This window comes from Triticum aestivum, chromosome 1A, assembly GCF_018294505.1.
Source record: "Triticum aestivum cultivar Chinese Spring chromosome 1A, IWGSC CS RefSeq v2.1, whole genome shotgun sequence".
NCBI lineage: Eukaryota > Viridiplantae > Streptophyta > Magnoliopsida > Poales > Poaceae > Triticum > Triticum aestivum.
Genome location: NC_057794.1, coordinates 584,152,384 through 584,166,731, shown reverse-complemented (window position 1 = coordinate 584,166,731; position 14,348 = coordinate 584,152,384). Strand labels below are relative to the sequence as shown.

The 14,348-nt window shown below is 45.5% G+C and overlaps 2 protein-coding genes across 2 annotated transcripts; both read left to right on the top strand.

Moving 5' to 3' along the window:
- Positions 1 to 4,218: 4,218 nt before the first annotated feature.
- LOC123069925 (uncharacterized) lies at positions 4,219 to 5,132 on the top strand. Its single transcript, XM_044492908.1, has 3 exons — positions 4,219 to 4,465; positions 4,586 to 4,685; positions 4,791 to 5,132. Exons 1-3 carry the CDS (start codon positions 4,459 to 4,461, stop codon positions 4,885 to 4,887), a joined length of 204 nt encoding a protein of 67 aa, XP_044348843.1. The 5' UTR covers positions 4,219 to 4,458; the 3' UTR covers positions 4,888 to 5,132.
- Positions 5,133 to 10,771: 5,639 nt separating this feature from the next.
- On the top strand, positions 10,772 to 12,282 carry LOC123182729 (uncharacterized). The gene is made up of 3 exons (XM_044595391.1): positions 10,772 to 11,104; positions 11,515 to 11,717; positions 11,804 to 12,282. The coding sequence occupies exons 1-3, from the start codon at positions 11,078 to 11,080 to the stop codon at positions 11,973 to 11,975; spliced, it is 402 nt and encodes a 133-aa protein (XP_044451326.1). The 5' UTR covers positions 10,772 to 11,077; the 3' UTR covers positions 11,976 to 12,282.
- The last annotated feature ends 2,066 nt before the right edge of the window (positions 12,283 to 14,348 follow it).

The window sequence follows — 14,348 nt, the reverse complement described above, 5'->3', positions numbered from 1 at the left end:
GAGCATGTGGGAGCCAACATGGGTATCCAGATCCCGATGTTGGTTATTGACCGGAGAGTTGTCTCGGCCATGTCTGCATGGTTCCCGAACCCGTAAGGTCTACACACTTAAGGTTCGATGACGCTAGGGTTATAGGGAATAGATATACGTGGTTACCGAATGTTGTTCGGAGTCCCGAATGAGATCCCGGACATCACGAGGAGTTCCGTAATGGTCCGGAGGTAAAGATTTATATATGGGAAGTCCTGTTTTGGTCGCCGGAAAAGTTTCGGGTTTTATCGGTAATGTACCGGAACCACCGGGAGGGTCCCGGTGGTCCACCAAGTGGGGCCACCAGCCCCGGAGGGCTGCATGGGCCAAGTGTGGGAGGGAACCAGCCCCAGGTGGGCTGGTGCGCCCCCCCACCAAGGCCCAAGGCGCAAGGGAGAGTGGAAGGGGGCAAACCCTAGGCTCAGATGGGCCTAAGGCCCACTTAGTGGTGCGCCCCCCTCTCACCCCCCTTGGCCGCCCCCCTAGATGGGATCTAGGGCTGGCCGCCACCCCTAGGGGTGGAAACCTAGGTGGGTGCGCAGCCCCTCCCCTCCCCCTATATATACTTGAGGTTTTGGGCTGCCAGAGACACGATTCAATCTCCTTCTTGGCGCAGCCCTACCCCTCTCCCTCCTCGTCTCTTGCGGTGCTTGGCGAAGCCCTGCTGGAGTACTACGCTCCTCCACCACCACCACGCCGTCGTGCTGCTGCTGGATGGAGTCTTCCCCAACCTCTCCTTCTCCCCTTGCTGGATCAAGGCGTAGGAGACGTCACCGGGCTGTACGTGTGTTTAACACGGAGGTGCCGTCCGTTCGGCACTAGGATCATCGGTGATTTGGATCACGACGAGTACGACTCCATCAACCCCGTTCACTTGAACGCTTCCGCTTAGCGATCTACAAGGGTATGTAGATGCACTCTCCTTCCCCTCGTTGCTAGATTACTCCATAGATTGATCTTGGTGATGCGTAGAAAATTTTGAATTTCTGCTACGTTCCCCAGCACTCCTGTGGGGCGACCGAAGATGAGGTCTCCCCTCCGGCAACATGTGAGGAGAGATGGTGGTCTCTTCTCCGTCCTTGGCTCTTGCTGCCCTGAATCTTGCGACGGTGCTCATTCCTGCGGTGGCGGCCCTATCACCCTCCATCTGGCGCGTCTCTACGGCCTCTTCTCATGTTGATCCTCTGCGGCTTGGAGTTCATCTTCGACTTGATCCTGTAATTTTCTTTAGTGGCAGTTGTGTGTGACCTTCTCTCTACTCAGCATCTTGGTCTAACCGCCTTCTCTTCTCTCTTGTATCAAGTCTGTACCAATGTTTGCAACACCATTGTATCCCCTAGGCAGTTGATGGCTTCATTAATTTTAAGTCGGGTATGATGCCTTTTCTCTAAAAAAAGCCACTGTCTCTAAACTATGTATGACAGGGTTTGTTTTTACATATTTTTCTGACGATATATCTCATACTATGACATACAATTCTGTCTAGAAACCATACTAATGTGAGACATACAATTCTGTCTAGAAACCATTACTAATATGAATCGATCATGTTGTGTCGCGAGTCGACATCTAGTGCAAGGCCTCGATGCGAGCTGGAAATGGAATTCAAGAAGAAGAAAGAAGAGTTGTTTGATTTGCTCATAGAGGTGAAAATAGCAGAACTCTACCCACAATCAGTGGCGAATGAACTGGGCAGGCTTTAATAGGCTTGAGTCTGCCCTCCAGCAATGAAAAAAGGAAATTAGTAGTTAATAGTACATGTTCCTAGTAGTATTATGGCAAATTCTAGCCTTCTTTGAACAACAGAATTGAGACTTGATGGCTTTTTCTTCACGCCATTGACTTTGAGCCTGCCCTTGATTTTCCTCCAAAATTCACCACTGCCCACAATTGTCCTGGAAAGACATCCAAATTCATCGGCTGATCACTCAACTTGCTCAAGTGGAGCCTAGGCCTCATGATCCCATTTGGTATAATCTCAACATACGCATGCATAACTATGCTCTATTCCCACCACCCTTTTTCTGTTTTTGAGTTTTGTCTGTTGTTTCTCACCCCGCATGCAGGCGTAGGTTTCGAGGAACAAGAAGACTCAATGATTTTACCAGTATATGCACCATTCTGGGATTTTTGGTCTGCTCTCCTACAACGTGGTATCTGTCATGAAAGAAGATGGCGCTACAAGCAAGAACTATGAAGCCAATTTCGTCTCTGAGCCAAAGAATGATATGAAGTAGCTTTATATATTAGATAGAAGTCTAGAAAATCTCCTGAGCGTTGTAGTTATTAGGGACTTATTGGGGGATATTCATTGGGAAGTTATTGAAGATGCTCTAAAAGAATCCACGTGTTGCTCGATGGAGAAGATCCTTCCATTGGAAGCCATGCGTTTTTTTCTTTGAAAAGGAACAATTCTATTATAAAGATGGTACTCCCATCAATTCATATTACTTGTCTTAGATTTGCTTAGATACACATGTACCTAGACACGTTAGATACATCCGTATCTAGATAAATCTAAGACAAGTAATATGGATCGAAGAGAGTACAAAGCATCTTAAACATAATAAAATTTACATTGAGCTTTTAAGACCACCGAACAACCACTACTGCCGTCAAAACAAGTCACCGACGTGTCGTTGTCACCGCTCCCCTACCGGAATCGTCCGGGAAGTCTTCGTACATGTGCCCGTAAGGACCAGCGCCCTGGAGCCTTGCATAGATCTGAAGCACCTGACACCAAATCTCACCACATGACAAGAAACCCTAACCTCACAGTCCTAAGGAGGCGACATGAATCTATGTCGGAGCTTCGTTGACTACATCCAGAAAGACAAACTAGAGGAGGATCGAAGCCCGAAAGACAGACTCGAAGAAGAACTGGTACCATCTACCCGAACATTGGGCTTGCGTGGACTAAAAAAGCCTAACCTAAACTACTAATCAGAGCGAAGTAACCGGGATCCCCCCCCCACCCCGTCACCATCCGCCAGAGCGGCAGGCAGAGGGAAGGCGAATCCACGTTCTCGCCGGTGAAGCCTGGAGGGGAGAGTTTGCCCTAGCATCCTAGAGTTAGGGGAGGAAAACGAGAGGAAGTCTTTTAAGCTCGATTTGGAAGCCATGTTGATCCGACAATTATAGAAACTAACACAATTTATCCATAAATAACATGCAAATATCGTTCAAATGTGAATATTACATTTGAGATAACTGTATGTTCAACAAGTTTTTCAAATTCTTCGATTTCAAATTCAACGACACTAGAGTCAGGGCCGGCACATCTCATCCCACACATACTGCCCCTTGAGATTCATCCAACACTGTATGTGCGTGAATGGCTTGCCCTTGGTCCTGTAGTACATCACATCACTGCAACGCGAGCATGCTATACAATATATATAGCAACATTGAGTGAATGAATGAATTAGCCAACATATAGAGCAACATGAAGGAAATATTACGATCTCTATGGTTGACGAGCCCAATGGCCACATTGTCTCCACTCAGTGAATTATAGGGTCATGGATGATGTGCATGTCGCAGGGTGCGAAATTCTTTTGCTCATGAAATGAAGCATGCACGCGCTGCCAAAAGAGTGAGCCCCTTGAGTTCCTGCCTACAAGTTCAAAAATGTGACCAACCACACATAGCATAGAAACTCATTCTCCATCATCGAGTACGCCGCCAAATTACTCTAGAAAACGACGAGAAGTTCAACAAAAGAGCTCAATGGCATTTGACCAAACACCTTCGGGCATGGTGTCCATCATGGATGTCGTCGATCGGGGGAGGGTACTTGGCTGCGAAGGGATCCTGGGTGGACGACGGCGTAGTCCAAGGCAGGTAGCGCGTTGCTAGGGGCCGTGGATATCCTACAATGCCAGCGTGGCAGCCGAAGAGGTACATCGGCGATGTCGGATGAGGAGGGTGCGGATGCAAAGAAGGAGGGAGCAGGCAGTGGCTGAGTGAAAGAAAAGTGAACCGAGAGGACTTAAGTGGGTCGGGCATGTCTCGCAATGGCCCCCAAACTTTGCCTCCTATTTATGGGCAAACGGACTTTTGACCGGCCCGCGAACCAATAGAATACCCATGTTGGATGATAAAATACGTCCTCGTCACTTGGCACAGACAGATGCAGATGGGTTGAGGGGCGGCGCTGAAGATGTCCTAAACCATAACTAGTGATTTCGTCCAAAAAATACTTCAGCGGGGAGGGCTTGCTCGTGTCTGCTGGGCCACGTTTGTTGCCTCGGTGCAGCGTGCCAGGCCCAGGCCCGGCTACTGCCGCTTGCCATCTCTCCCGCGGTGGTCTACAACCCAATCCGCGTGAAGGGAAGGAATCAAGCAGGAGGAAGGGAGAGACAGAGGAGAGAAAGAACCCCCAACAAGAAGAGAGTCGCCGCCGGCGGAAGGGAATCAAGCAAGAAGATGACTCATATCCTCCCCATCTCCCATCACAATTTGGATCTGTGAATTACTGTTTGCTATTGCTATATTCCTTGTTCGTCATGCTCGATCTGTTTCCTCCTTGACTTTCTTCTCTGCGGGCGGGCACGGGGCAGCCAGAGGGAGCGCGACCGCGAGCGCGCCGCGGCGCGGAAGCCCAACTCCAAGAACGGCGGCGACGGCCTCACCCCGGAGCAGCGCCGCGAGAGGTTCGTCCCCTTCCCCTTCCCTTATCTTTCCCGATCGGATCCAATCCGCCGCGCCACGGTCGACTGAATTGATCGAATCTTGGCCTGACTGACGCCGATCCGCAGGGACAAGAAGGCGCTGGAGGAGAAGAACGCCAAGAAGGCGGCGCAGGCCTCCGGGAGCACCTCCACGGACGCCAAGGGCAAGGACGCCAAGAAGTAGCAGGAGAGGCGCCGCCGGATCCCGCCCCCGCCACCGGGATGGGACGCCGGCGCCACCACGATTGCCATGCGTCTGTACCCTGTTTGCTCGCAGCATCTGCGGATCCTTGTGCCTTAATCGTGTATGGTTGGTTAAAACTGTCGTTGGCTGCAAATCTTTGTTGCATGAGTTTGTTGTACTCTGATGAAATCCTCAACTCGTGATGATAATAATGATAATAAGCAGCAGCGTTCTCTCTTAAGTTATTTCTTACCGCCTCTCTTTCGTTGCGGCCTTGCTATCTTGTGTAATCTTGTAGTCCAGGCTAAGATTGCGATTATGGTAAGTTGTAATGCAGTCCTGAATCCCGTTCTAATGCTATCTATTGCTATTGTTCTGGTTGGTTCTGTGTGTCATGTCTCGCTCACTCTACGTTGTTTTGCTGCCACACTTTGGCTGTTATTTTGCTAACTTGTTGAATCTTTTTACGTGATACTATCAGGATTAGATTGTGATTGTAATGAAAACTGTACTCTGGACCCTAAACCAAGCACTGGGAAATTGGGGAAATGGAAATGGCCGTAATGCAGTCCTGAACCTGGTTCTACTCTGTTTTGGCTGGCTGTAATGCTATCGTATTGCTATTGTCATACTATAAATAAATGATGCTACAATGTTGATCATTCTTAGATAGAGAGTCTCAGACCGCAGAAGATGTTGTGCATATTCCATTGCTGCATATTGTTATTTATGCTTTGAGAGTAGAGACTACTGGGACTGCTCATGTGTAATATATGCATCTGTGTTTCAAACTCTACAGCTTGACTGGGAGATGGACTTAGCAGCCTACCAGGTCCTTGGCTGAATCTTGTACTGGCTACATTATTTACTACTATGAAGCTGCACTCCTTTAGAACTTCATCAATTTTTTCTTGGCATCACAATTGAGTTAAGCTAGGTTCTGGTGCACACCATATGGTCTGTCATGCTCACTGCTGTTGGAACAATATTCTGATTTTTTAGGACAGAAACAATGGAGGCTGAAAAATCAGTTATATGAGTTACATAGTTCCGTTCTGTAGGTTTGGGTTTTTATTCCACTGCTTCTCTGTATGTTCTCTGCTCTGCAATCTATTTCATTGTCGAGGTATTTGTGTTCCAGTCACATATATCTGTTGTGTAATCAGTTGGTGAGAGCTAGAACTAGTTTGTGTTATCCCAACATTTTTTTCAGTGTCACCAGTCACCACCTGCACATGTGAAGTCCTGCACAACTTAGTGGAGAGAGAGAGAACCATGTGAAGGTACAAATTTGCTTAATGTTCCTTTTATAAATTGTTACTTTGCTTGTATAATACTATCATTCAACATTTTCTTTCCTTTCTAGGTTTGCTGGGACATCCTGCTTTATCTTTGCCAAAATATTTCTACTTGCTGTACTGTCTGACTCAAATTTGAATTATGCTCCAATCTGTACTTCAGTAAAAAATGCAAGTTCACCAAGTTCTGCTGATTGCTTAACGCATACATGCATTGTTAAGAACTTGAGAAACTGACTGTGATGCCGTTCCCGCTGTATCGAGCAAGTACACTCGAAATTAATTCTGGACCGACAACATCACTACAGCAAAATGACTGTAAATATATTGGATGGCCGGAGGTGTTTTCATGTTCTATTGTCTCCAATTGGTTGTGAATCAATTTTCTGAAAGGGCATTGTGCATGAGTCATTTCCAGTTTCTACTGTACTATCATTGTCGCATGTTCTAGTTCAAGGGGGTGTCCTAGTTTGCGTAATTGTCCCTTTAGTTTAGTCCTCTAGCTGTTCTGGGTACCATTACCCTTTTTGTCCAATAGAGTATAAAAGGAAGCAGTGCTGCTGTTTGCGAAATCTGTACTTTTGATAGCAATTGTTCAAATCCTGTTTATCTTTGACAGTATAAGTTACTTATGCTTACAGTTATGTTCATGTGATATCACCCTTTAGCTTACCGTTTATCTATTTACCTATCCATGTGCCAGAACCATGACTTGGTTTTGATTTATTATGGGTTTCAACTGTAGCCTACCCCAACTTGTTTGGGGCTGAATCTATTTTCAGAAAAGGAAGCAGTGATGCTGTACGTGAAGTCTGTACTTTTGATATCAGTTTAAATTCTGTAGCTTTGGGGTGTATCCAGCATCGACAAAATATGAAGTGATTTTTTTATGGGCAAACAGTAGGGGAATCCCCTATGTTATAATTTTCATTAAGTACAGCGAGTACAAGGATTTTACATACATTCCTCTGTTTCCAAATGTTCCACAAGGCAGAAGAAATGATTCCCATGAAGCAAAGGGCCATTGAACTCATCCTTTGCAGATTTAAGCAGAGCCATAATGTCCGAACCCACCCCCACCCCCATTGGATGTTGATGCTTCTCCAGCATCGCTGAGTGAACCTGCAGTTAAAGAACAGGCGGTCTCTAGTCTCTCTGGTTCTGATTTGGCAGAGAGCACAATTTACCCCAGACTCGATCGTCCAATGTCGTCGATCCATCATACTATATCTCATGTTAAGCCGATCGACAGTTAAAAGCCACATGAATACCTTCTGCTAGCACTTGCTTTTCCACATAAGATCATACAATGGACAAACCTCAAGGCAGGAAACATCAATTGGTAGTATCCCGCGGAAGAGAGACTTCCCGATCGAGTGCGCTTAAACGGCTAAATATCTAGCTGGGCATCAGACTGAGACTCAATGCGCAGCTCCACCAAAAATGTATGAAGTTCCACATGAATAATAACTGTTTTTTGAAGTTTGATCATGCACATAAAGAATGTTGGTAGGGTAGAAAGAACAGAGTTTACGTAGGTCAGTCGACCAGCATAATTGAGAAACTTTGAAGCAGCATCAAGTCGCCTCTCCAACGTGCTAACCAGTGGTTAAGAGCTCATTGATTCTCGACTTGGTGCTTCCCATGGGAAGACCCAAATAAGTGAAGGGCAGCGGCCCCACAATGCAACCAAAATGATCTGCCAACAGCCTAGCTTGATTTGGATCCACATTTATCGGTACCATACATGATTTGTTGAAGTTTACTTTCAAACCTGTGGCTTCCTAAATACCAATAGAATATATTTTATAGCGCACAGCTGAAAAAACGAAGCTTCATGTACTATAACGTGTCGTCCGCATACTGAACCACCGGAAACTCATGTCCAGGAAAGTGATGGGAGCAACAACGAAAAGTAATGGAGATAACGGATCCCCCCTGCCTAACACCACGTATGCAAGCACTTTTTTTTACCAGGAACTCTGTTTAACATAACAACAGAAGAGGCCGAAGAGAAAATGAATTTAATCCAACCGAGGGAACAATCGCCTCCTTGCCATAGCTCTTGCAATGAAATAAATACTCAAACGACCAAGCAAGACTGCCGTGATCACCATTGCTTCACATGGTGGAGGTTGCCACCACTGCAGCCCTCCAGTGTTGAGCCTCGCCGACGGTGAGATCTTAGAGCCCATGAGGCCTCCTCCTTCGTCCTCCTCCGGTTCATCGACCACACGGGGAACTGATCATCAACATACGGGGGTGCCGTTCGGTGTCACCTCTGTGAGGAAGTGAGGAGATAAATACAACCGCGCTCAATGAATTTATCCTCGATGCACACTATCACTGCACTTCAAAATACGCCCGGTACGGTCACTATGTATGATTTGACGCGCATGTAAATGTCGCCTATGAGCCCGGTATGACCCTCTGTTGCCCGCCACGTATGCAAAAGCGCATGGGAGGCTCTGATATTTTGCAAAAAAAGCCCTCTCGGGCTCACTGACAACGCACATTTGGCTTCGCTTATATGCAGGGTTTGCAGGATTGGGGGTTAGAGTTTATGGTGGTTTGAGGAAATGATGTTTGCTTCAATTCTGATGCATGTGTTCGTCAACAAGACCTCGCAACAATGAGTTCTCTGTGCAATTCAACCATGGTGATTATTTTCTTGGTGAAGGCAACAACCATTCTTATGTTAATGGCAGAGTTGATTCTTATGATTACCTATATAACATCACCTGGTCTTAGATTATGGTACATAACATTGTTGAGGAGATTGGATGGGAGATGGCAAGCAGGGTCAATGTATACCGTTGTGTGCCTATATTTACAATTGGCAGGAACAGCCTGAAGGAAATTAGGAGCGAGGAAGATATAGATACTATGATGCAGTTCCTGTCATTTGGACACCAATCATTCAAATTGTACTTGGATCATGATGATAGCTTCCATGCCCACCTTAATGTGTATGATGTTGTTCTTAATCCAAGAGCAACCCTTCCTACAGTGATGAGCCCATCTAAGCTAGTGATGTACATACAAGCAGAGCAAAGAGAAGCAGAGCAAGTGGCACATGTACCTATACAGATTGTGTATCCAGAAGTGGATAGGAACTACCTAGTTTATCTTTAGTAGAAGGTCATCCACATTTGCTAACATTGAGGCACCTGAGGAACATCAAAACTGAACCGGAGCCCGTTGTACTACAGGTTATTCAGCAAATGCCTAGTGAGCACATTGAGGAAGAGAATGCATGCATCACAAGACTAAGAAGGAGTGCAATGCAAAGCAATTTCACAAATCACATGGAAACAGAGGATGCAGAAATGGATAGTGATTCAGATGATGAGGACTATGAGCCTGATGTACTTATTGATAGTGACAATGACATAGGTCATGAGATGATGATCTTTATGTAGAAAATGTAGATGAGGATGAACCTGAGCAGAAGAAGGTGAATTAACCAATCTCCAAACCAACTGACAAAGGAAAGAACAAAGCAGAAGATAAAGGACAAGTCAAAAGACAAGATAAAAGGCAAAAAACTACAATTTTGATGAAGATTTGTCTGAAGAGGAAGATCTGTGGCATGTGATTTAGATGATTAAGAGATATAGTTTAAGTTCAAAACATTCAGACCAGAGGATCTCCGCAGGCCAAGATTCCATGTTGGACAAGTCTTTGAGATGTGGAGCTATTGAGGAAAGCAATCAAAGAGCATTCTTGTCAACATGTTGATTTGAAGATGCAAGTGAATGACATGTTAAGGTTGAAAGCAAAGTGTGATGAGGATTGCACTTGGTACTTGTAGGATCCATATGATAGCAGGACAAAGGCTTTCATGATCAAGATATATGCGGATGAGCACACTTGCTACAAGAACTGGAAGATCAAGGCCTTCACAGCTCCTTTACTTGCACATAAATATTTGGAGAGCTTTAGGGCAGACCAAGACATGAACCTTATGAAAATTTCGAGGATTTTTCAAAAAGAATGGCACATGACACGTGGAAGGATGAAGTTGCAGAGGGCAAGGAGGTTGGCCATGAAAATGATTCATGGTGATGAAGAAGGGCAGTGTAAGCAACTTTGGAATTGCTTTGTCTTGAGGTTTCTGTTGGGCCTGCCTGAAAAGCATTTCTATGCAATCCTAAGAATTTCTCTCCACCAATTCTACCTGGTAGTCTTCCTACGATTATTCCGGGCGCAATATATATTTTTGAACTATGGATGAACAACACTTGGCTCAAGGGGCACTAGAATATGTGCATGCTATTAATGGATTATTTGTACTATTTTCTATTCGTTATATTTTGAGCGTTCCCCGCATAGGAAAAATATATCTAGACGAACGTTTGGTGCACATGATTGGGGTCACCGGCTCCTGCATCTGCGTCCACAAACGTATCCGGCGCGTGTTTTTAAGAATTTTTTATAGGCGAAAAAAAAAACCTTTACAGTCACGGGTCCAAAGTGGAAACGGAGAGCGAGCCGGTTGCGGAGTTCTCTTTCTTCCGTGCCAAGGCTGCAAACCGATCACAATTCATAAAATCACCAAGACAAGACAGACAGAGTTCCGTTTCGAAAACAAGACAGACAGAGAGACGGACTGCCGGGCCGGGCCGGGGCGGGCCTATATCCACTGGAGGCCCCCCCAAATCGACGGACACGCCCCTGTACTTTGCTAGCGAAAGCAATCCCCAGCAGGAAACCGACGAAGAAGAAGCGGATCGATCGAGTCGGCGAGAGCGATGGCGGCGCTCCGGCACGCGGCGAAGAGGCTCTGCGAGCGTGCGCTCCAGCAGTGAGGAGCGCTGGTGAGGCCTTCGTTCGTGGCGGAGGGACCTCGGCGGCTCTTGCTAAACGGCGCTTCCCCTGCCCGCCGGCCCATGTCCACCTCCTCCATCAGTGGCAAGGTACTTCTTTTCTCCGACCTTCGACCCCTCTCCCTCCCAGATCCAGCCGATTTGCCGTCGGAGGCCTCCGAGGGTACGGCTGCCCTCTCAAGCAGTAGCGGCGTTGGCTTTGTTTCCGGCCACCTGATGACTTGCGACGAAGAATTTTTTTAAAAAAAATCTTTGATTGCCGGCGATCAGGAGTCACTTGCAGCCATTGATTGATTGCTCTTGAGATCCGGCAATCGGTTGCTGGCTGGAGATTAAGACCTCAACCTTGTGAGAAATTAAGAATGATGATAGCCTCTACCATGTCATAAGGCCATGTATAATTTTCTTTCAGCAGACCACTAATATATGACAGATACATTCTGTGAAGAAAACTATGCTAATTAATATTAATTTAATCATGTTGTGTCTCTTGTGGCCAGCCGACATCTAGTGCAGCGCCTCACGGCGAGCTGGAATTGCTGGAAATGCGATTCAATAAGAAGAAAGAAGAGATGTATGATTTGCTTGTAGCGGTGAAAAGCTCTGAACTTTACCCAGAGTTGTCCTGGGAAGACATCCAAACTCATCGGCTCATCACTCACCTTGCTGCTCAAGTGAAGCCTAGGCCTCATGACCCAATTTGGTATGTAATCTCAAACATATGCATGACTATGCTCTATTTTCCCCATTTCTTGTCTGAGAGCCTTTTCTGCTCTTGTCACCCCGCAGGCGCAGGTTTCGACAACTAAGAAGACTCAACGATTTTAACACTATATGTCTTCCTCTGGGATATTTTGGTCTGCTCGCCTACTGCGTGGCAACTAACATGAAAGAAGATGGCGCTACAAGCAAGAATAGTGAAGCCAATTTCGTCTCCGAGCCAAAGAACGATATGAACTAGCTTTATATTAGAAGTCTAGAAAGTCTCCTGAGCTTATGTAATTAGTAATATGACATCTAGTTGTAGTTGTAGGTTTTGCTGGATGCTGGCAACGGTAATAGAATCGGCCTGAAGTTGGAGTGGTAATTAACTTTTATGTGACGAAAGAGAACAGAAAATCCAGCGATATCTTTAGGTAACTTGTCATGTTTATTTCTTGTGAGCAGAAAACTTCAGGTTGGTCCTCTTGAGTATATATTGTCATGCCTGCTTATATGGAAACATGTGAGCTTTGTTCAAATGTTGAAACATTCTGAAATTTGATTTCTCTGCTTGTTGTATCATCCTAAATCCCTTCTGTATCTTAGTTATTACGTGGAATAAAACTTTTCCATCACAAGAACATATGAACTCTAAATTTTAGGTTATCTTCCATGTAATTGGCTATAGGTCAAATATCATCGAATTCCTGCAGCAGCTCAACCACGCCATGCCGGCAATGCCATTGTTTCTGCAGTTGCGGCGACTCCATCTTTGTGTGAGAAGTCTGGTGCCTTGCATAGCCTGATGAACAATTTTTGTGAGCATGTATCCTTCACGTAGTCCTCCGGACCGATGTTGCTCGGGATGAAACATCACAACCACACATTAACTTTGGACAAGAACATAACTTCCAAAATGAAACCCAGCTGAAATAAAGAATTCCGCCATCTTTTTGGCAGTAGGAGTCTTGCAAAACCCTTGACTTCCAAGTGTTCAAACAAATACAGGAATCACAAGAACAAATATAGGTTGCAGGAAAAGAAACTAAAACAAAACACTGCCACTATGCATGTATATTTCCTTCAGGCTTCAGAAGTGCATCAACATAGCTATCAAGTAGAGGGTGTTAACTTCACTTGGGCTGTGTTCGGTTGAGAGGGATTCGAAGGGGGTTTGGCAGGGATTGAAGTGGATTTAATCCCCTGCAAGTCAAAACCTCCCCAAATCCCCTCCAATCCTCTTGTGGAGGGGTGTAACCGAACAAGGCCTTCAGGGGATTTCTACAAGCTCTGTAGGGATTTTCATCAGCGCACTGTTGATTTGTCGAGTATTTATTCTTGGATAATCACTTTAATCCCAAAAAAATGCAAGTCCGGAGTCACCAAACTATTACAGGCCAATCTCATTGTTAAATTCTTGTCTGAAGCTTTTAACCAAGCTGCCAGCGGATAGACACCAGGGGAGGATTTTGGAATTGGTGCATGGGCATCAGTATGGATTTATAAAATCTTTGAAGATACAAGATTGTAAGTAGGGGTAACATGGGGGCATGCCACGTCACGTCACGTCAGCTTGTAGCACCGCCGCTCTCCGCCATCCGCCACCTCTTCTCTGAGCGTCCTCCCTCTCCGACGCCCACTATCGTCTTCCTTTGCGGGAGGGCAAGTGCGCTAACACCATGATCATGCATAAAAGCTCTAGCGCGGGGAAAGGTCAGGCGCTACGGCAGATCGAGTTGGGGAAGAGGCGACGATGGGGGATGAGAAAAATAAGGAAGAGTCCACATTATTCCGGATTCTGGAGTGATCACTAATCAGCCCGAAATTAGGCTTCATTGATGATTTATGTTAGTCTTCAGTATTGCTATCTGAACTTTTGTTTGTTTGTTTTCCCTTGTCTGGTCGTTTTTGTTTGAGATCTTTTGTGGGAATTAGTCAGATGGGAGGGAGTACGCGCTCAAGCTTGAATTAGCTTGACATGAGATGAGAGTCACACATGTTAAGTGTTCCGTCATACTCCTCCTATTCAACTTAGCAACCAGAACATCACCTTTACTCACAAGCAGCGACAACACGATATGACTTGCAGTGTCACTAACATTTCAAGTACACACTGAGTTTACAGTCTCTTCAAGAAAAGCAATGATATACACTACCGATCCGACAAACCCATACCTTTACCATTGCCAACACCTAAGCAATGGCAAATGCTAGAACCCATAGGAAAACGGTCATACATAATTCTGAAGGCCTGCATGAATTAAGGTTCTGATACCAACCGAGGACTTCCAAGAAGCTTTATCAGAGGTCTCCATGCATTAGGTTAGTTATTATTAAGTACTCCCTCCGTCCCATAATGTAAGACGTTTTTTGACACTTTGTCAAAAAACGTCCTATATTATGAGACGGAGGGAGTAGATGCCAAATGGTGAACCAAGGGAGAAAGCATTTCAACAGGTCTTACCCCTTATTTACAATTAAAAAATCACAAAAGGCTGAAGCTTTATCAGAAATTTCACTGCAGAAATATGTTTATCTGCAGAAAGACATTGGTGTAGCAAAAGCTAGGCTTCAGAGATGAGCTTATCATGAAGGGGCCGACGACAAATAACTTATAGTATGAAATATAATG